At 39.9% G+C, this 23,541-nt stretch overlaps 1 protein-coding gene across 3 annotated transcripts in view; it reads right to left on the reverse strand.

Moving 5' to 3' along the window:
• Window positions 1–23,541, reverse strand: part of LOC116317466 (EGF-like repeat and discoidin I-like domain-containing protein 3) — a 126,225-nt gene that overhangs the window by 6,094 nt on the left and 96,590 nt on the right. For all 3 annotated transcript variants that reach the window (XM_039620960.1, XM_039620959.1, XM_039620958.1), the window contains one exon: window positions 9,402–9,557. In XM_039620960.1, the coding sequence (XP_039476894.1) occupies window positions 9,402–9,557 (156 nt within the window). The remainder of the gene's footprint in view (window positions 1–9,401; window positions 9,558–23,541) is intronic.

Genomic DNA, 23,541 nt, shown 5'->3' on the forward strand with positions numbered 1-23,541 from the left:
CTTTCCTTATTTCACACATGTAATACAAACGATTTTGGGTCACCTTTTCATTCTACATTCTTTTTCATCATTTTCCTCCTGCAGTGAAACCCATTCTCTCCCCCTCTCTTTCTCATCTATATTGTAGCACAGAGCTTAGACTGTAGTCAGACAAGGTTTGTATCTGGTGCAAACAGCATCACATGGCATCCTGCTCTCTGTCAGTTTCCCACTCTTTTCCCTCTCTTTGTTCTGCTGCTTTTGAGTGCTTACAAAAAAATAAAAGCATTACATTTTAGGTTTCCTTTTCTATATTGTTCCGTGCTTCAATGTGCAACAGATTTACATAGTTTCTGTCTAATGAGTCAATCACATAAGTCATTTTCCATCTGCATCCGAATTTAATCACTTATTTTGCTTTTTCAGGATGATAATGATCCAAGAGTTGTACAAAAACACATTTTTTATGATTCCTCTGGTTTTCAACAAGAAGTCTAAACAAGATTAAACATATGTGAATTTTATAGAGCATTTGGAATGAACTTTTCCTGAACTCTGTTCCCATCTTGCCTCTCGGTTGTTGCCTTTCAGTTAGGAGAAACAAAAATATACTGTCAGAAGAGAGAGTACGCAACAGCTTAGGCTTGTGTTCTGGTAACTTCTGAAGAAATACTTCACATTCTGGTCTTTGTTACTGACTGTGCAGTCCATAGTCAACACAAGCATCAAGACATCAGACGGACCAACCTTATTACTTAGTAATGAACGTGACTGGCGTAATTTGGTACATGCTCTTGCATAGAAGTGTCCCATTTATTTTAGGAGGTTTAATGTTACATTTGGTGTGGTATTTGGCAATTATTGTTCATATTGTAGTACAACAAATGTGTTTCACAGAATAAATGCATAAAACGAGCATTAATAATAGTGCACAAATAATAGTGCTGATTCTTCAAGAATAACATTTTCTAAACCATTCTAAACCATAAAGTATACATTATTTTATTTTTTTTAGTATTTGACAACATTTTTTCAACCTGAGAAATGTGTCACATGCAGGACTCTTACTGTGACTTTAGGTAGCATGTTATAAAAGGCAGAAGAGGGAGGCCATACTCTTTGGAACAGGGTATGTGGAGAATCGCAATAAAAGGACAAATAATGTGTGGAGGAAAAAAAAAGATTGGAGATGATTAAGGTGTTGAAGTTTTCCTCCACATCAACAGGATAATGGCAAACACCCTCCAGTGTTTAAAGTCATTCAGAGACAGGAAGGACATAAAGATGCAATTTTGAATCACTTGGCGTAGTTAAACACATCTAAAACTGATGTAAAAAGACTGATGCAAACTAAAGGAAAGCTGGATCATTTCTCAAGAGCAAGAAAAGGAAGTCATTGAAAAATGTGCAAACACCATGTTGTCATTAAGTTTGCATATTGTAAACACACGTAAAGATTCAGATTTTCAAATTCCGGTTATTTAACAGGTTTTATGAAAAATTTTTTCTATGCTGATCAGTTTGTCTAACAGAGAAAAGTTTGTATAAAAATGTACAAAACTTGCAATTTTACTCCCAGGCCCGGGGACAGCTCTTGGTGGCCAGACCTTAGTTCACGGGGCCTGGCCGGGCACAGCCTGAGAAAGGGAGATAGGCCCACCCTCCTGTAGGTCCACCACCCACAGAAGGCACCATAGGGGTCCGGTGCAGTGTCTGCTGGGCAGTGGCCAGCGGTGGCGGCCAGGGGTGGACACCCTGGAGGACAAATCCCCGACTCCCGAGACTAGCGACTGGGGCACTGAACGTCACCTCTCTGGTGGGGAAATAGCCTGAGCTAGTGCGTGAGGCTGAGAGGTACCGACTAGATATTTGATCCTTATACAACGGTTGCAAGCACTTGGTCCGCACAGCCGGCAATAAGTTGGACCCTTTGTCACCCATTCTGTTCATAATTTTTATGGACAGACTTTCTTGGCATAGCCAAGTGGCGGAAGACTTCCACTTAGGTGGTCTAAGAATCTTCGCAGATGATGTGGTTCTGTTGGCTTCATCAGGCGGTGGCCTCTCCATCTCATTCGCAGGCGAGGGTGAAGCTTTGAGAATGAGAATCAGCACCTCCAAGTCTGAGGCGATGGTTCTCAGCTGGAAAAGGGTTTAGTGCCCACTCCAGTTCATAGACGAGTTCCTGCCCCAAATGGAGGAGTTTAAGTACCTCGGGATCATGTTCTCGAGTGAGGGGAGAAGGGAGCGGGAGATCAAATGACAATCCTGCGGCTGCAGTGATGTACACGCTGTACTGGTCCGTAGTGGTGAGGAGAAAGCTGATCGTAATAGCGAAGCTCTTGATTTACTGGTCAATCTACATCCCTACCCTCACCTATGGTCACGAGCTTTGGGTAGTGACCGAAAGAACGACATCGCGGATGCTAACGGCAGAAATGAGCTTTTTCCGAACGGTGGCCTCTCCCTTAGAGATAAGGTGAGGAGTTCGGAGCAGAGCCTCGACTCCTCCACATTGAAAAGGGCCAGTTGAAGTGGTTCGGGCCCCCTGGGCGCCTCCTGGGTGAGGTGAGGTGAGATGAGGTGAGGTAAGGTAAGGTGTTCTGGACATGCCCCGGGGCAGACCCAGGACACGTTGGAGAGATTATATTATATTATATCTCTCTGTTGGCCTGGGAACACGTTGGTGTTCACTGGGACAAGCTGGAGGAGAGGCCTGGGAGAGGGAGGCCTGAACTTTTCTGCTTGGGCTCCTGCTTCTACGACCTGGCCCCGGACAAACAGAAGAATATGGATGGATATGATTCCACAGCAAAACAGAGAAAGACATTGTTTAAAAAAATTAAGCTGGTTTCAAGCATCTTTGAAGTTTTGTTGTTAATGAAAGATTACTAAATATACAATCTGTAATTACTTATTGTAATTACTTTGTTCTTGCTTTTGTCCAGTGACAGCTAAGATGGACTGCAGGCGTGCAATGACCCTGAATTTAATAAATGGTTAAGAAAATGGATACTTGGATGGATGGATGGATGGACAGATTGATCGATATGCTTTGTACTTGAGTTAGAACAGTGGCAGAACCTGTTATTACTGTAACTGGAATTAGAATCTATTAAGCAGAAGACTAATGACAGTTTTTATTTGTTTTCCAAGGGAAGAAGAAGAAAACAAACTATGCATAGCTGAGTATAAACAAGCCCAACCCGCCATGCGTGACTTGCAGAAGTGACAGTGACAATAAAGGAGTTGGCAACTGACAGGTGAAGTCAAGTGGTAATAATTGTGCCGCGGATAACTGAAACACTTAACAATGTGCCAGCGTTTTATTCTAAACTGTATCTTTATTTGAACTGCTGCCAAATTCACAAAGCTGTGTTGATAATTCTGAAGAAAAGGAGACACTGAATCAGGTGGTGTTTTTGCATGTATTACTTTTCTTGGAATAGTAAACTTAGTCAAATATGCTGAAGCTAGTTGCTTCTACCTTCACGCTAAACAAAGACATCATGCAGCAGTGAAGGCATAATGACAAAGAGCACATGTCACTATGTGTGTATTCAGAGTGACACAGCAGCCACAACTGCTCCTAACTATTGATTTTCCTGACAGTCAGGAGCATTATGAGGTGAGGCCCTATGCGACTCTAGAGCTGCAACTCAGCCCATACTACATTATTTAAACCTGCTGCACAGGTCAAGGAATCAGGTCGCTCAGATCTCTTTGCTCTCTAACCCCTCATTGCCCAGAGCCGCCTGCGGTAATACCAAGAAAACTCACGTAGGTCTTCAGTGAAAGGTCAAAAGCATCATGCGAGCTGAGAAAGAGGCAGTGGCGCTGCATCAAACTGAAATGCACAACGAGACCAGTCTTCGAGGGGGTCGGCAATACGTTACCTAGTTATGTGTTTTTGTAATCCTGAGGTGCACAGTGGAGCGCAGCTGCTAAATACTACTACCATGGGTTCATTTTAGGATGTCGGTATTCAAACCCATCTAGTATTCAGTTACCCTCTGACCTGAAGGGAATTGAAGGCTCTGATGACTAATTAACCCATGTCACCTGAGTAAAACACTATTAAACATAAATCAATTACTTTTGTGCTTGATTGAACCCATCGACGGACTGTTTCAATACTGACACCAATGCAAGAGCGGTGGTGCAGGACAAGGTAACATAGTGACCCAGGTGCGGAAAGGGAATGCAGCTTAGCCGATAGGTAGGATTATGGGATGTGTCCCAGTGTAATTATGTTTAAACAATGGACTTTGCTGTTACTTGTCTCAGTTACAAGTGCAGTACAGCGGTATGTGGGATTGGTGTGCAAAGAAAAGGCAAACAGGGCACTCTATAGATTTTGTAGAGGGATACTGTTGTGCGTGCACCGCTGGGCCCTGCTTTGACAACATCTGTATTCTGACAGAGTCTCCTCTCTCAATCTAGATCTAACTGCCTGCAGCCTCTGCCACACAGGAGCTGGAGGGGGGGAGCTGAGAAGAATACTTACAAGCCTCTACCACTGTGTTGGAAATAGGCAGACACACACACGGACATACACACACACACAAACTTTCACAGTATATCCCTGCCAAGTCAAGCATTGTGGTGTGGCAGGAGGAGCCTCGGGAGTCTAACAGCCAAATGTGTCCTCTAGCATTAATGGCTGCTTCGGCTGACTGAAGGGGGAAAACACCTTGAAGAATCATACATCTGAACAGCCACTTGGCTCCAGCAAGGGACAAACTGATTGACATTTGCTGAAGTCTTGCAAAACACGCCCGCCCTCTAATACAGAGCACACATGCTCGGAGTGACTGTATAGTCTTAGTTCTTCTCTGAATTATACAGCAATAACAACACAGGAGAGAACAAAAAAAATGTGGAGCTGAAACTAGACTTAAAAATAAATGTATCGCTCTCTTGAGATATAACCAGTATTTTTCCTTCTTTCACGTTCTAACTCAGATGACGCTTAGAAAACATTCATTCCAAGGTATTGAAATTGTCTGAGTATAAATCATGGTGAGCATGCCTGGCCCTAGCCAACGATCACCACGAGTGTTAAAAACTCCCCAAGCAAAGAATATGACCTGTAGAAATGGAAAATTATTTCCAGGGATCTGCTACTTCACTGGATCCCCAGCAAAGATAAGGGGATAAACTGAGAGCAGCTGTTGGTGTTAACAAAGCTCAGCTTTTGATCTGTTGTCTATCAGAGACAAACAAAAATGGAAGCTCTTTTCTAAGACTGTAACTCCCCTCGTGGTTGCATGCCTCCATCAGTGGGTCACATTGCAGTTTAAATCAGTGTTTCCATTTTGCTCAGTGATGGGAGTGATTCCTCATTTGAGGTTATGTTTTGCTGTGTATGTACTGTAATAGTGTGTAGTTACAGAGAGGAAAAACAAGTTAAATTCTTCATCTTCTCATTGTTTGGCCAATTATTTTGATTTGGACAGACAACGTGTTGATAGATGCTAAAGTTTCAAATATGGATCTTGTTGAAAAGAAGCAGCAAGTTATAATTCTTGGATGCTTTACAAACATCTTCAACCCAGTAGCACACTTACACTAAAAAGTTGTTTTTTTATTGAATGTTACACAGAAGTGATCTTTGACCTGCTGATGCTCCAAGTGAGCAGTTGTGCCAAATTCAAAATAAAATTCTCAAGGTGTTTCAAAAATATGTTGACAAAAAAGAAAAAAAAGACAGGACACTACCTCAACCTAATGCCTGCTACAGGCACTGGTAACCTCTTCAAACTGCTCAGAAACAGTTTTTATAAGAAAGCCTGAAAATATCTGTGCACAAACTACAGAGTATGACCCACAGCTGGGCTGTGATACAAAGCATGACAGAAAACTAGTAACTAAAAGATGTTAAGTTGAGTGTCGTCTTATTGTACTATTGGTTTAAAAAAAATCACTTACAGATGTATATACTGGAATACAGATTTTGAATCCAAAAATTCCAGTCTGCCTTCAAATATTAAAGTGCTCATATTATGCCTTGTGAGGTTTTATTTGTGTGTTATACCTTCTTTATTCATGTAAAGAATTCCATGCTGTTCTCTCCCAGGAACAGCATGGTCATCATTAAGTAACACAATGGCATAATACTTACCTAGTTCCTTTGGCACACTCTCAAACAGCTGCTTCAACTAAATCCACATGCAGCCAGAAGCCATGCAGTCCACTATCAATTCCTCGCTAGAGTAACTTCTGCTAATTCTTACTCAAAAATATCTCAGCTATGAACAAAGCACACCAAATGTTCTGCTGCTGGCTGCAACGGTGAACACAAGAGTCTTCATGCTCTCACAGCATCTGAGCTGTTTTATTTCTGATGGCAATGTTGCAGTAATAATAAGGCAATATCCATGTGTTTAATGGTAGAATGGCACAAAGCTATGTACTAGCCACTCTATTTTAATAGAGGTGAATTTCCAGTGAAAATATTCCCAATTTTCTGTTTCTGTTGTCAGACAGTAAACAGGTATAAAATAGAGACATACAACGTAACACATTAAGACTACTGTAAACGTGCCGCTTGGCATATTTTTCAACCTCTGCTCTGTGCTGACAAAATGACCATTTACATAATGTGCCGTGATTTACACTTAAAAACTTACAATTAAAACGACCTGTTTTCTGTTAGCAAAAGCTATGGTGGTGAAGCACTTAGCCAAAGCTGCCTGACCATAGACAGCACAAAAGATGGACCCATTCTGAGGCCTTGAGATAAGCTGTAAGCTGTTTCAAGCTGTCGCCATCTTGGTATTTTCAAACTGACTTGCTAATCACAATTCAGTATCCAATGAGCACATCTTGAAAAATCTTCCTTTTTGACACCAAAATGTAATAAATAGACTTAATGCTTTATATTTATACAGTATAACCTGGAATGAGCTACTTTGACTATAAACCCACTAGCAAAATGTCAACAGCTCCGAGCAGAGGGCAGCTCTCGCCTCCTGGTGGCCGTTACAAAGAATGCAGGTTTAAGGCAGTTCTGCATTAGCTTCATAATTAGACCTGGAAACTAGCTCCATCTTTTATACTGTCTATGTGTCTGGCTTTCTTCATGCCCACTGACCAATCAGAGGAGGATTGACTTTTTCGGAGGTAGCCAATAAATGAGCTAAAACAGAATGATTCAAACACAGGGTACTGCGGCAACACACCGTATGAAAAAAAGTGATGATGTTTTGCATCGTCAAACTAATTTTAATAACAGACAAAGACAACGTGACTAAATACAAAATGCAATTGAAATGGTGAGTTCATTGACTTACAAGAAAAAAGTTATTCAAATGTACCTAGCCCTTTATAAAAAATTCATTGCCCCTTGAACCTAAGAACTGGCTGTGTCACCCTTGGAAGCAAGAGCTACAATCAAGCATTTGTGATAACTGGCAATGACTCTTTCCCATCACTGTGGAGGAATTATGGCCCACTCTTCTTTGCAGAATTGTTTTAATTCAACCACACTGGAGGGCTTTCCTGCATGAATGGCCTGTTTAACGTCATACAGAAACATCTCAATTGGATTAAAGTCTGAACTTTGATTAGATCACTGCTAAACCTAATTTTGTGGTGGTGGTGGTGGGGGCGTAGCCATTCAGAGGTGGACTTGCTGGTGTGCTTTGGATCACTATCCTGCTGCATAACCCAAGTTATGCAGGGCATGAATTGATACCTTATTTCCTTCAGGATTTTCTGGTAGAGGGCAGAATTCATGGCTCCATCAATCGCGACAAGTCTTCCATTTCCTGAAGCAACAAAGCAGCCCCAGACCATCAGACTATGATGTTCTTTTTATAAAATGCTGTGTTAGTTTTACACCAGATGCCACAAGACTCAAACCTTCCAAAAACTTCAGCTTTTGTCTCATCAGTCCACAGAATAATTTCCCATATGCTTTTAGATCAAAGATGTTTTTGGTAAACGTGAGATGAGCGTTTGCTTTATTTTAAGTCAGCAGTGGTTTTCTTTTTAAACTCTCCCATGGATGCCATCTTTGCCCAGTCTTTTTCTCACTGTTGAATCATGAAAGTCGACCTTAACTGAGACAAGTGAAGCTTGCAGTTCTTTAGATGTTGTTCTGGGTTCTTTTGTGACCTCCTGGATGAGTCATCGATGCGCTCTTGGAGTAATTTTGGTTGGCCGGCCACTCTTGGAAGGTTCACCACTGTTTTAAGTTTTCTCCATTTTTGGATAATGACTCTCACTGTGGTTCGCTGGAGTCCCAAAGTCTTCGAAATTGCTTCGTAACCATTTCCAGACTGATAGATGTCAGTGACTTTATTTCTCAGCTGTTTCTTTAGATCATGGCATGATATGTTTCTTTTTCAGGCCTGGGTGTGGTTAATGAAATGGAACTTAGCTAAGCAAAAACGTGGTTAATCAAAGTTAATTCATGATTTATCAAAGAGGGACAGTTACTTGCTTGCATAGAGGCAGACTGGTTTCTCCTTTATAAAGAAATCATCATTTAAAACCTGCATTTTGCATTCACTCCAGTTATCTTTGTCTAATATCAAAATTAGTTCAATGATGTGAAATGTGTGATAAATATGCATAAAAATAAGAAATAAGGTAGGGCTGTTCTGACAAAACCGAATTCACAAATTTTAACAGCTGGACTTTGTTTCATTAATAGTTAAGAGTCAGATATTTATTAATACAAATGTCATCTCCAGTTGAAAATGGTAACTATTTTAAAATGTTAAATATTTTGACATTATCTACAAAGCCTAAATTGATTTAAGTTAGACTGGAGAATAAACAAAGTATAGAGTATATTATCCTAAAGCTGTTTCATGCTAAGCGTATTTGGCTTCTTGAATTCGACACATCAGCATTGGATGAATCAGAATGAAGAGGTAGGCCTTATCTTTCAATAACACAGCAAGATCGAAAAGTAAACACAGCCTCTCTTGCAATCAGTATCTGAAAGACAAGATGCTCCAGCTTTAGCTGTTAGCCTGTGTCTGCAGGTTCCCTGATATCAACAAAGAGCCCGCTGCAGCTCTGCACTGTCTCTGTTGTTGTGGGCGATTGGAATGGACATTTGTACTCTGCTGAAGGACCGTAAACAAGATTTTCAGCATAGCACCGGCCTGGCCAGGTTGACAGGGTGGTCTTATCTGATCTCAAACCAGAGAAAGGCAATAGGACAGACCAGGACAGCTCAGTTTGAGACACTGATAAGAAGATGCTAAGAGGAAATGGAAAGGAGAAACAGACAGCTTCCAAGATGAACATTTTCACAATTTAACACCTTATAACACATTTACACATCTTTTTGATATTTGCTAAGGTTTTGTCTGCTTCAGGTTTGTTTGGCTGACTGTGACCCTTCCTTCAAATAAAATAAAATAAAATAAAAACAATCAATATGAAGAGTGAAAGCAACTTACCTTGTCCTTCCCCTGCTTCTCATCTTGATATACATTCCACTGCTCTCCATCATTACTGAAAGCGACTTTATATGAGCCAACAAACTGGACATGGCCGAAGTCTTTCGCTCCCTGGGTGATGATACCTGTCACCTTGGTTGGCACAAGCAAGTCCACCTGAGAGGAGCAAAGACCAAGGAGGGATGGGAGCAGAGAGAAAGAGAGACAAAACCAGAATGATAAATTCGATTGCTCAACAAACTCAGGTAGCAAAGTGTCAGATATGCTAAGTTTTCAGGATTAAGTCAGCATTTTTCCTTTCGATTTTATCTGAGGATTTACTGAATAAAGACACCGGGCGCCAGTCAAGTCGGTTTCAATTATTCACAGAATATTGAACAACAAGGCTAAGTCCACAATCTCGCCTCAGCAAAACAGAAATTGCATGCTGCAGCAGCTTCTGAGACCCACACTGCTCCATTTGGGTTAATTTTTAATAGGTTCTCATTTGTTGCAAACAATTTACTGCGCAAGGGTTCCAGGCAGTAAATACACAAACTGTTACATTTATAGGCTTTTTAATGTTCAATTATGCTTTATTATATTGAAAAGTACATAACACTGTTGGGCTGAAACAAAAAATGAAGTTAAGAAGAATCTCAGGATACAGGCTACACTTTGGACCAAGGAGATGATAATCAAGCTTTTTTGGGTGAGATTTTACCACCATGACAATTATGTTAAATATATATTGCATCCATTAAGTGAAAGGGATTGAAAGTAATTTTTAATATAGTGCTCAGCAAAGCCATGCATACCTTTATTAGGTTTAAGTGCAGTATTACTAATTAATAGTTTGTTTTTTCTCAGGAATCAGTGGGTGTGTAATGTGAGACCCATTTAACACAGTGAAAACCTGAAAACTATGTAGAACACCAACAAAAAAGTTTATTGGTCTTGTTATTTAACATGCAATTCACACAATTTTTTTAAAGTAAATTTTGTTTTTCATCTTCCATTTTTAAATGAGGACATTTTATATTAAATAAACAGCAAACTAACAGTTAACAGCTACATAATAACAACACTGCGTAGGTGATATCAAATAAGCTGCGTTCAGCTGGTGCACCTTTTCCACAAAATAACTCAAATTTAACAGTAAAGCTGTCTTACTTAGCACATACATCAACGTGGCACCAATTTGCTATGAATAGAGGATGAAATACCGGGTTCCACTTGGCATTTTGCTGTGCCATAGATAGTGGCAAAATTTAGAGGCGCAGCGAGCGCATGAGAGAAATGTAAGTATGCAGAGTTGTTTCTTTTGCTGAATATGCTGTACACAACGGCAAGACAACCATGCATCACACTAATTGGCCTGGTCACAGGCCAACTTATACTGTGTCACACTGTTCTGACAAAACAAAATAGGGCCCCCTCGTAGATGAAACAAATAAGCAAACAAACTAACGCACGAGGTATGGTTTAGTTTCACTCCGTCTCCTGGTTTTGACACATTGCAGAACCCTGCAGTGCAGCTTGGCACATCACAAAACAGTTTCCAGTTGACTGCATTATCTGTTGTGACGAGTTAGGGGGAAAAAAAAAAAAAACTCTCTCACACACACAAACACACACACATGCAAACAGACACATAAATGCAGGACACCAGAGGCTGACAGGTAGTTTGCAAAACCTAAGCCTTAATGACAAGCCAAAGGAATATAAAAATTCAGGAAGCTGGTTCAACAAAGTTCAAAGAAAACAAGTAAACCAAAAGCTAAATTTGCAAGGAACACAATAAAAAACCACTAGTGTCAAAACAGAGGAATGCAGCTTAGGATTACACACAAAGGTTGACACAACCAACAAGGGACTGGACTGTAAATGCACAGAAAACTATCAGGTAAGCAAGATGCAAATGAAGAAAAAAAACCCAAAACAACAGACAAAAACAGGAAGTTATAAAATTGTTAAAATAAAACTGAAAGAAACAACATGAATATGCAGAATTAAAATTAAACCCCAAACCCTGACAGTTTTGTCTTAGTGTTAATGCAAATGAGATGACAGCAAATCTTAGTACTGGGTATTACAGAGGCTTTAAATGATGACACTGTGCTGTGTGCTGTGCTACATAAGCAGACACAGGTTTGGATTACAGTGAAGAAGTTTTTGTCTCCTTCCCTGTTTGTTTGATCTTGAAACAAATTTTAATTACTCAGGTTATCTTTGGGTCACTTCATTACACAGAGATAATCTGAGTAAACATTAAATGTATTAAAAAGTTATTTATCACCAAAACTACCTCTGAATGGCTCAAAAAAATAAAATCAAGGTTTTGGAGTGGCCAAGTCAAAGTCCAGACAAAAATCAGATGGAGATGTTTTGGCACGACCGACTGTGCCGTTACTTTTACACATGCGTAGGTTTGGATAACTGTTACGACTGCTGTCGTAATGTTGTCTCGTATGTGGATCTAAGTGTGCAGGTGCCTCTCCACTATTGGTGGATCCAGGGGACGGACCATAGGGATTGGCTAACCAGCCAGTGACGGACAGTCATTCATCTTCGGCTCATCCCAACCAGCAGACCTTTATTTTTAATGCAACACAGTTCTCATTGCTGTTTCTAAGAGAAGCTGTGGAAGTGTTGTGGAATATTTTCTTGTGATGTATACCTTTAAAAAACCCACCCATCTCTGTTATAATGAAAATAATGTCACGCCATCTTCTGAATAAAGGGTCCAGAAAGAAATGGTGGCAGAGCTAGCTCGGTTGATTCAGAGGGGCATGGCACCTTGCATTGTGAGGCTTTGATTATGCTGCAGTTGCAAAACATTGAGGTAATCTTGTTCTACCCGAGCATTCAAGTCTGCCACCAAACAAAGGCATGCTTGAAGGGGAACCAGTAATTGCTGTCACAGGTAGCGGTCAAAAAATACGACCGCCCCTAGCGTCGCTGCCTCTCAATGCTTTGATGGCCCAAACTGCATTAGGCAGCGAGATAAGCTTGTTAAAGCAACGGCCTCTCCTACAGCCCCCACCTTCTGTTCTTTCCTCCATCACGCTCTCAACCCCATTCTCTCCTCCACGAGCTTTTAACCCAGACAAACTAGGAGCGTGTGAAGTCTTTGTAGCAATCTCTGAATGCTTGTGGCGTACAATTTACAGAGAAGTGAAACACGAGAATCTATTTTAGGATTTGGCTTTCTGAGTCTGAGATTACAAAATTAGATTCATCTCATATCTAAGCTCTCAGTATTACCAGAACCATGAGCCGCAGAGGCAAAAGGGAGACAGGGTCAGTTACTTATTTGTATTTTGTCTTTGATGGCTTTGTGCAAAGTGGAAATGTTTGTGCACTTCTGTCAGAGAAACACTTATCTCTCCCGCTCATTATGAGTTGGTATTGAAATGTCCTGTTCCTATTGAAATGGTTTTGCCACTGCAGGATAAAGAAGATTAATGCAGCGAGAGGAAAGCTTAATAAGGAGCCGAATACGTCCCGCTTTTCTATATTATGAATACAGTAGGTGCACATATACAGCAACCTGCTAACATTCTTCGTCCAGCTGTGCTGATTTAACTGTATGCAGCGAAGACTCGTTTAATCTTTGCAGCCTAAGGGAGGTGTTGTGTCTTTGTGTATACTGTATATTTACAGGGCAGAATTCAGAATTCAACTCACAGTCATGAGGAGGACAGTGCTACGGCCCATAAACCCCACAACGGGGCAGCTATCATTAAAGCTTAAAGATGCAACAAGGACATTAAAAAGTGCTTTTCTGTCTACAGGAAGTTTCCACCTACCTGTAGGAGGTTTGTTTACTTACTCATGAAAACCTAAACAATGTACTGTATGCTTCACGTGACCACGCTGAACATGAACATCCTTTCATATTACTACAACTCAGTTGGTAGCATGATAAAATAGCACGTGGCCTGGTAAGGAGACCAGCACAATGCTGAGAAAATATCAAGTTGAATTGTGTCAAGTTCAGCAGTCAGAGAAAAATGCACGTGTGATGCAATTAAGAACAAATTAAAATCTGTTTCACGTATTACAGACATTATAACAGTCAAAACTGCACTGGGGCAGTCAGTCCTGCATATGTTAATTGGTAATGTTAATGGCTCTCATTGCTAATGAAACATAGCATTAAATTGAATTTGTTATCACTGTTTTATGCAAGCTCCATCCAACCATAAAGTCCTCCCTTGGTTCCTTTTCAATTCATGTAAAATCAGCTGTTAGAAACTTGGATGTGTTGTTTGGTTTTAATCTCACCTTTAAGAAAGAAAGACCGCCATCCAATGCACGATTTATGTCACAGCTACCCTAAAGTATTGGCAATTACCAAAACCCTTTTTTCATGTTTTTGTAACGGTTAATCCACCAGTATGTGCAAGCTCTGAAATCGAAATGACATTTTTAATGCTAAAATCTAATTACTAAAATACAGCAGACAGAGCTGGTGGTGTTAAGATTTTAGTTGGGAGTAGGGATGTTCCTGGCGACTAATTTCTTAGTCACAAGGGGAAAAAACTGACTGAGCAGTTTAAAACCAAGAAACACTGAGATATTAAGTTAAATTTGAGAACCGTTTAATGGAAAATGTCAAAAACTAATAACAAAGGCATTTTAAACTATTTGTCACATTCTTCAATAATGCTGCTTAACTGTGAAAAAGGAGGAAAAGAGGAAGACCTCAGAGGTGATTCATGGATGTAGAGAAGGAGGACATGCAGAGGGTTGGTGTGACAGAGGAGGACGCTAGAGAAAGAGGCAGATGATGCACTGTGGAGTCCCCTAAAGGGAGCAGTCGAAGGAATATGATTATAAACACAATACTGTAAGAAAGCACATAAAAGACGCCTTACAAATCTGATAATTACACTCGTCAGTCATCTGCAATTGTACAGTTTTTATCACTGGATGTTTGATGTATTTTTGTAAGAATTCAATCCAAACAAAGCCACCTAATGTCACAGTGTACCTTTTTGTGGACTGATATATATTGGACTGAGTAATCACAACAGACAGTTGAACCACTGTGGATGTTTGTAGACTGTTCCTGCTGTTTGCTGATGCGAAGTCAAATAAGGGAGCCATTACACGGAGAAATGGCCCATTTACATTGACTTATGTATGAGTTATCAGAGAGGCAGCTGGTGACATGTAATACTGTCTGAAAACAGCATAACATGCCAAATGGCAAACACTTTTATATACTGGTTCAAACCACCTGTCTCCAAAAAAAGATCTTTAATCCAAAAAGCACACATGAAATTACTAAAAAAAAAAAAAAAAAAAAAAATGAGGGATGAGACTGCAGGCAGACAATTTCCAGACAGATGGTTCAGTGAGTACAGCACCTCTTTACTGAGTGCAAAAATGAGCCTGTTTGTGTTATGATACCTTTCTGAGCTTAAAGATGTGCCACTGCACACAGAGGTGAGCTGGCTAAGCCTATTTCATAAAATGAACCACTGGTCTGAGTCTCGCTGAGCTTACAAAGTGTTTTATTTTCTCCGTATGACAGCACATTGTCCCAGTACCATGAAAGTGAAAATGATAGCATTAAAAAAATAAATTGCAACATATTTACAGCTTTACAAATCACCTTTAAATTTCTGAAATAGTTCTAAACATGTTGGGTGACATCCCCAGAAATGTGAAAAGTGAATATCAGATATCAGATATATTTGTTTATTATTGTAAAAATGTCAGTATATAAAACCAACATGATAAAAAGCTTTACTGTAAATAAAACAGAAATGCATGACATAACCTCACGCAGGATTAGTGACTGCCTCGGATGATAAATATACAGTATATATCTGGGGAAGTGTTAGCTTGTCCGTAAATGTACACTTCATTTTTAGGTGATTTGTTTGATAAAATACTGTTGTCACTAACTCTAATCAGCTCAGATTATATTGTTGTATTATATAATTTAAGGGAACAATAACTCACCTAATGTTACACCTCTGTTTATGTTACCTAAGGAGGTCTCCTGCTCCACGAGTGAATTATGACTCATTCTCTTCTCGTTCCTCCTCGTGGATACGCACAAACCCACGCACCAGCGCTCAATCAACTTCACTTTTTCCTTGTGATGTTGTTTTCTACTCCACAGTGCAGTACAAATGATCATGTTTTGTGTTTTGGTGCATCTGTCTTACGCAGCCATGTTATATAGAATTTCAAGTCCACAAGCTAACAGGCTCCGTGCATTAGCATGCAGACCGAGATGTGCGTACTCCTACAAATTTCAGTATGGCTCGTGCACACGCACACGCTCACAGATAGTGGATCTTCCTTTCTTATACCTTTTGTGACCGGGGTGGTGGGATGTCAGAAGGTATAAATGGCTGCTGAGTTCTCACACGCTGAAAGGAAGGTTTGCAGGCAGTTTGAAGCTGCCCTGGAGCATTTAGCACACAAAAGTCAATGTCACAGAGGGAAAGCATAACAGGCTGGTCAGTGTGGCCGTGACCGTTCACACTCGGGCGTGGACATTTTTTCTTTTTTAATTTGACTGGACTATATTGATTTCAAAAATTCTAAATGTCAAAATAAGAATCAAATGCAGTCGCCTGAAAGAAAAGTCTTCATGTGCCATGTGTTTGTCGCAGAGAGTCAGCTGGTTGGCTGCTCAAAGCACATCTTACAGCCAAAGTGAGAGGGAAGCAGTAACTCACAGTGAATTGCAAACACACAAATTTGAAAGGCAAACAGTTATACATGCCATGAACATTGCATGCATTAAACATCCTCCCCTGCACTCTCTTCACTCCTTTCCCTCTCGTCTTCCTGGCAGCACACTCGAATGAAGCAATGCTGCATGTAACTGAATTTAAATTCTTTGTTGCTAAAAATAAATAATTTTGTTTGCACATCTTATCTAGCGACACCAGCAGTATAATTTCCATTTATCCGGTGAATGCTAATGTTGCTAAAGTTAGCATTTCAGCATGTCTGTTAAGCCTTGATCGTGTTAATCAAGTCAATTTTAATTGCTACGGTGCCAAACACTGCTGGCATTTCACATTCAGGGAGTAGGGGTCCTTGTGTTTTCCCTGGTATTTTCCCAAACTTAAATAAGCAATTTTTGGTAGCAAAAAGAAAAAAAATAGACGAAAACAAAAGGCGAATTAGAAATCTCCCAAACTTGACAAGTTCTGGCTGTCAAACTTCAACCTTTACCATCAAATGAACCTCCAAATGTGGACTTGGACTCTATCAGCCAAACCTGACAGAATGGCAGTTTAGCACGGCATGAGAATGTTTATCCAGAAATATATCCATATTTAGATATATAATAAATCAGAGAGCTAGACCAGTATATTGGTAGGGTGGATGTATTGGCTAAAATTAGCTGTTTGCTGATATTTCAGCATCAGAATTTATAACAGGAGATAAATGAACAGTTCAAAAGTAAAGAAGAGACACTCCTCATGTCTTCATATTTCTTGTCATCTTTAAAGTGATGTTAAACAAATGTTTTCCAGACTTTCTGAAGTTCTTTCTTTAATTGTGCCTGGCCATTTTATGAGGAATGTACTTTAGTGGGGTTAGGTTTATTGGTGATTCTAAATTGGCCATAGGTGCGAATGGTTGCCTGTTTCTGTGAGTTACCCTGCTACAGACTGGTCCAGGGTCTACCTCGCCTCTCGCCCTATGACAGCTGGGGTAGGCTACAGCCTCCCCGTGACCCTGATAAGGGTAAGTGGAAGAGAATGGATGGATGGCTCTTTAGGCACTTTGTTACTAGGAGCCTTTCACAAAAATGGATAATTTGATCAATTCATTTTTATTTATGTAGCACCAAATCATAAAAACAGTTGTCTACTTAAAGAAAGTACTAGAAAACTGCCTAAGAGAGTTCAGGCTGTGTTGAAGAATAAAGGTGCTCATACCAAATATTGACCTTTAATCCTGTTAGAATTGTGCAAACTCTGATGGTACAAATATCCAGGCTACACCAAACTTACTTTGTATTATGGGCCTCAGGTTAGGAAGTTACTCCAGATGTCTAAGGAATGGTCCTTCATATTCCTCATATCTTTATTTCCTTTTTAAAAATATTTTTTAAGGTTTTAGAACATGACGCTGCATTTTTTCCCCATTTTCCTAGAAAAATACACAGAAATGAGGGGTGGCTGAAGACTTTTTCACAGTACCGTATCCTAAAGCCATCATTTATTAAAATACTGGTGGTGGTCAACAGTACCTCTCAGCTTCCTGGTAGATACACTTATGTTATTAATTTCAAAATGCTAAGTAACGAGTTTTCACATCTACAAGATTTTTAGAAAATCTGACCTTTGACCTCAACCTTGAGGTCGAGGTCACTGAGATTCTAACTCTTCCGAGATTTTTCGTAGCTACACCTATGGTATCAATTTGAAAGTCTTACTTCGTTCTCGAGTTATTGCATTCACAAACTTTGGTGTTCATGTTGCCCGCCTGCCTGGCAGGGTGATGGCAATATCGCATCAGCCTTTTACGGAGTAAAAACTATTTGATAAATTAGTAGTGAAATATGAGCATCCACCTTACAGTCACAGCTTGAAACAAAAATACTTGCAAGGTCAGCTTTTTGTTTTTCAGACCTCATTTATCCAGTCCACAATTTAAAAGCACGGCTCCATGCTTTAAAGGAGAAAGTGCATATTCAGATTATTAAATGATTATTTAATTTCCATTCTTCGCTCCAAAGCAAAGGCAGACTTTAATCAAAGCAAGCGGGTTAGAGCACAAGCACTGCTATCTGAAAAGGCCTCTTTCAGAAAACTTGGAGCACATACTGTAGCTATAAAACAGATGGAGCCTCACTTCAGCATGTCAAGTTAAGTCTAAATGGTTGCACCGATGCAGGGAATTGGTCATGGCAAAAGGAACAGGAAAGAAATCAACCATGGTCATCTGGATCATTTAGAGTTATTACGGCACGGAGAACATTATCTGTAGCCAGATGCTTCCCATGTCAGAATGAGTGAAGTGTGGGAGTCGGATCCACACGCGTAAAAAAATGGTCTTGATGGTGCACTAGTAAGGGACTTGGGGAATTTCACACTCTGTTTAATGCTCAGTGTGGCTAGACATCTGATGGACACTTACTCACGGCGAAAAATCTAAAGCATTCTGTCTCCATGTGTGATCTTGACTGAACTCAAATCTGTAACTCACGCTGGTGGGAAGAGAACTCCTTACTGTTGAAATATTAAGCAGGTGTAAAATATGTAAAATGATTTAATAACCTAAAGAAAGGTTTTCCATTTTATCGCTGATTACTCTTTCTGGAGGTAGTGCAAATGAGGTTGCAGTTTAAAAAAAATGTTTACTCCGAGTGCTGCACTTACATCTCATCATACCACTTTCCCCGCTTCCTTCTCCTCCTTCTCACACGGTATATGAAATATTCATATCAAATTCTCACACATATGGACACATATAAACACACACAGTGCACAGAATGGAAGAGAAGGAAGTGGAGTGCCTCATAAGCAATAAAAAGAGGAAGTGATGAAATTAGAAAATAGATTTCATTTATGGACATAAGTGCATACTGCAATATCATATCTACACAGCCACAGCTTGGCTTCAGACTATTCTAAATTCATCAGAATACTCTAGCATGTAGCAGTGCTCCTTAAATTCAGTCCATACTCTCCTGGGTGGATATCATGTCTGATTTAAGTGTACAGATGTGAGTAGCGGATGCCCCTGTGTGCCAAAAGATGGCTTCCAGACACGCTGAAACCACAAGATACACATGCAAAACACAGCGAATCTCTGCTGCACCGATTTAAGATCTGGCACCTTCACTTCCGACAATTCCTGCAGAACCACGGCATGCTCTGCTGCCGACTCATGAATCAATCATCCCGGGATAAAACAGATAAATGCATCCTGCGTTAGGTCAGAAGGAATGAGAGGAACAGAGGAAGAAAGAGAGAGAGGATGTGGTGCTGAAGGATAAGATGGCTTCCTTTGATAATAAGAACAAATGAGTTATTTTACACAGATTTTAGATCTGTACATTTAAGGACGTGGTGGGAGGGAAGAAACACTAAAAAGAACGCACTCAAATGAATCAGAGAAGCAGATGGATTTACCATCCCTTCTATAACTTCATTTGGAAGCTAATTGAATCAGCACACTAGCTGCAGGGAACCTGAACAAAATAGCCAAGAAAGAGTCGTATTGGACAAGGTGGAAGTGAGGCACAATAACGCTTCCACTGAATTTACATCGGGCATGTTTTCAGCTAGTGTGCAAATTGTTTTTTGAGTTCTTGGATAATGGTGTCAAAATAATAGAATTAGCAACAGATGTGGGAGAAATTTTTTATTTTTGAATCAACAGTTACTTTTATGTCTATTCAGATTATATTATAGTTGGGTAGCCAGCAGTTAGATATGCAGTAGCAGATGTGTCCCATCTGACATGCTTTTTCTACTGAAGTCTGATAAGAGCCCAGAGCGATTCCATTTAATATTCAACAAAAAAAAAAACAACAAAAAAACTTCCCAACTTGTAAAATCATTCACGCACCGCCCGTAGCTACACGGTGCAAATTTCAATTTGCCTTTCTGCAACTGAGATGGCACGTCAGCTAAAGCGCTGGCAGTGGGATTTGGAGCAGCGGTCATCTGTTAACATGGCTTTCAAAATCGGAACCAGCAGGCAGTGCCGCAGCCCAAGCTTAGGCAAGCACGACTAACAAATAAAACTAAGCAATATAAATATTTACGCAGAAAAAGGATTGGCTAATATTATGTTGGATAAAATCCCCATCGACAAGTGTGGATGCAGCCTGGCAGATCGCTGTTCATAGAGTCCATGGTTATGTGCTTCTCAGCGGCATCTGAAACAGAAACCAATTGGAGATGTTTGCCCTGTAGCAGTCGCTTTCTTCAATTAGTTCAGAAAGAAAACTTAGCTACAGGCGCCGCTGCTATCGATTCAGTTTTGTATTTAGTGCAGTAGGACAAATAACGACAAAAAGCTGCACAGCCAGGAAAAATAAAGAATGTGATTAGAATGCTGAATAGTCCAATCTGCAGGGACAAGTGCCTTTATCTAGTTTCAACCAGATCAATATGACAGTAATAAAAAAAAAATGCTGGATTAAGAGGATACCACGTTTGTGCTGCCTAATATTTGTTGTAAAAAGAAATCTTCCACTGCAGAGGGGATCATACTTGAAGGACACAGAAGACAGCGACTCACCCTTTAAAGTTCCCAGTGAATTCTTACTGTCTCATGCAAGTATTTGCAACAAAGCGCTGGTCTTTTGTTCTTGAAATAAAGACATGATCATTGCTATGCTAGACAATAAGAATCCCTCTTAAATCCTTTCATGCCACAATGCCTTTACTCTCTCTGAGGCAGCTTTTCTGTTTTTTTTTTTTTTTTTTTTTTTTTTTTTTTTTTTTTTTTAGAAAGGACACACTTCATCTTTGCTGCATAAACACTCAAGAAGAGATGAGAGTTTCAATGGGACAAATTAAAGCCATTCTCCTCTGTGGATGGATGAGACAAACACCCAGCTAATTCTATTGATTAAAAGAAATAGAGTTTGTTGTCAGCAGCGCTGTATTTGAAGCAGCGATTTGATTAGGAAGCTGCGCTCGGCAAAATTGGTGAAATGATAATACCCGGTTTGATTATATCAAATGCATGCTCACAGGCACTGAGCAGGACTCAATCTTGCATCACATCTACTTATTGTGTGCTCTTGTCTTTGACCCACATGAGAAAAAGTGTGAAGTGTCAACGTGTACTAATGCTTTATGAACAAACACTGTGGGTGATTTTCTTCAACAGTACATTAATTAATGCACTTTATTACAAGTGCATTTTGAATTGCACTATAAATTACACTCTCAGAGGTTTAAAAATTGATGAATGCTTTTCAAGAATAAACAAAAAAATTGCAGGATTAGAATCAGTAACTACTGTATCTGAAATTCATTTACTGACTTTAATATAATTTTACACAATTCTCTCTAATGAACCAACGGATATCCGCAGATATGTTTGTGTGTTCTGAAAACCACTTCAGACGTTTGAGATGCACTGATGCTGTCAAATGAGGTAAGTGCAGCGCCTTTTTTTTGGTGGGATATCACGCGCCTTTTTTGAGATATCATTTTAATTCCTTAGTTTATAAATACAACATTACCAACTGCGACATTGACCTTTACTGAGGTTAACTTGTCTGCGAGAGTGGGTGAGATAAAGACAAGCTCAATGACAACATAACAACATTTATTTGATCTTATTTACCACTGTTTGTTAGGAACTGCAACCTATTAAAAAATTACACTTTCTGGTAAAAATCATGAATACTGCTTTTAGCAAAATGTTTTTTAATCTAAATATTTGCTTTCTGAGTGTCCTGAGTGCTCTTAATCATCCATCCATCTAGCCATTTTTCTTCTGCAATGTCACGGTAGGATTGGAGCCTATCCCAGTCGTCACATGGTGAGAAGCGGGATATACCTTGAACAAGTCACCATTCTGTCTCAGGGCTTACACAGAAAGGCAGCCACTCATGCTCACATTAACATCTATGGCCAATTGAGAGTCACCGGTTAACCCAACATGCATGTCTATGGACTGTGGGAGAAGCTGCAGTACCTGGATAGAATAAGCAAACCCGGGGCCTTGTTGCTGTGAAGCAATGATCTGCCACACCACTGTCCCTGTAATAGTCAACCACCCACAGCAAGCCATTTATAGGGTTACTATGAATGAACACTGAGAACATTAATGAAACAGAGAGTGCTTCATGAATCTCAAGATGAGGATAAGGCGAGAAGAAGAACATCTGAGTAACAGCTGAGCAACAGAATGATCATCCCATTTAAACGTTGGCTTGTATCTATCTGAAGTGCTGCTTGTACTGTGCCTAGTCTTAACACGACAAGACTAATCTCTCACATTCATCCTGCTGGGAGTCTCCTCCGGTACTGTATAACCCCTGCCATTCCTTTTTGGTGCTGATAGACTTTGGATTCCAGAAGTGCTTCATATTAAGAGCATTGGACCATGAATTAAATATATCCACTTGCCTCGGATGAACAGTGCTTAGTGGCTTTTACGCTTCTCTCTCTGGAAATCTTACTTGCTTAAAAGGCATTAATACTGTACGAAATGCCTTAAGTATGCTAAGGTAGTATTGCCATTGTCTCCATGACATTGAGGGATCCTTTAAACTTTTGAAGTGTTTCTTAAGTATGCAAATCACAAAGAGGTACTCAATAGAGTGAAAAGTATTTTTTTCCATTAAAAAACACAGCAGTATAACCGGATCACTAACCCCTGCTACAATATGACTTTTTAAGGTCCACGAATTAAAGCAATGCTCATTTAAATGAAGAAGACTTCAGATAAAAAGTTCATCTAACCTGCTTCTTTTCATGCCGGTAATGTCTTCTTCTTCATAGGTCAGGACTGCTCTTTCAACATGGATCATTTCTTGTGATTTAAACAGGGCAATGGTCAAAACCACCAATTACTGCTATCAACATCCATATACAAAGTACTGAGTGTCTGCAGGGAGTCAAACTGTTCACATAGCTTGGTATTTATTTCATAGTGATTCATGAATGAAGGTAATGGATAAAAACATAAACCAGAACTAGATGATGTAATCTGCTGTCCTACTGTCTCGCTATTTTCAAAATGTTTGTCCGTGGATGAGTGTCTCTCTCTGACGTCTCTTGGTGGCAGACTGGAACTTTGTCAAAGCCAAAAAGCGGGAGAGGGAAAACTATCTCCTGGCTGGCCTTCATCATTTTTAGTGAGCATTGACTACACAGACTCATTTAGCCAATGTCAAGAAATAAATGGCTGCAACCCAATTCTGTCATATACCTGCAGTGCTTTATGATAATTGCCAACTTCCCAAACCTCCTGTACTGGTAGTATCATTCCAAATTCTTAGGATCAACAGAGAGGATGAGAGTGCTATAGCTTTTTTTTTTTTTTAAACTGATACTTGATTTCTGCGCATAATATTGGCACTGACGAAATGTATGCTTGTAAACTAGTGCTACCTTGATCCCAGCTCTCTTTGGCAGTTCTTTAACTTGTTACCCCATCTTTGTTTGTAATCGCGCAGTGTGTTTTCTCCTCGGTC

Source organism: Oreochromis aureus, linkage group 12 (assembly GCF_013358895.1).
Source record: "Oreochromis aureus strain Israel breed Guangdong linkage group 12, ZZ_aureus, whole genome shotgun sequence".
In the NCBI taxonomy this organism is placed as follows: Eukaryota; Metazoa; Chordata; class Actinopteri; order Cichliformes; family Cichlidae; genus Oreochromis; species Oreochromis aureus.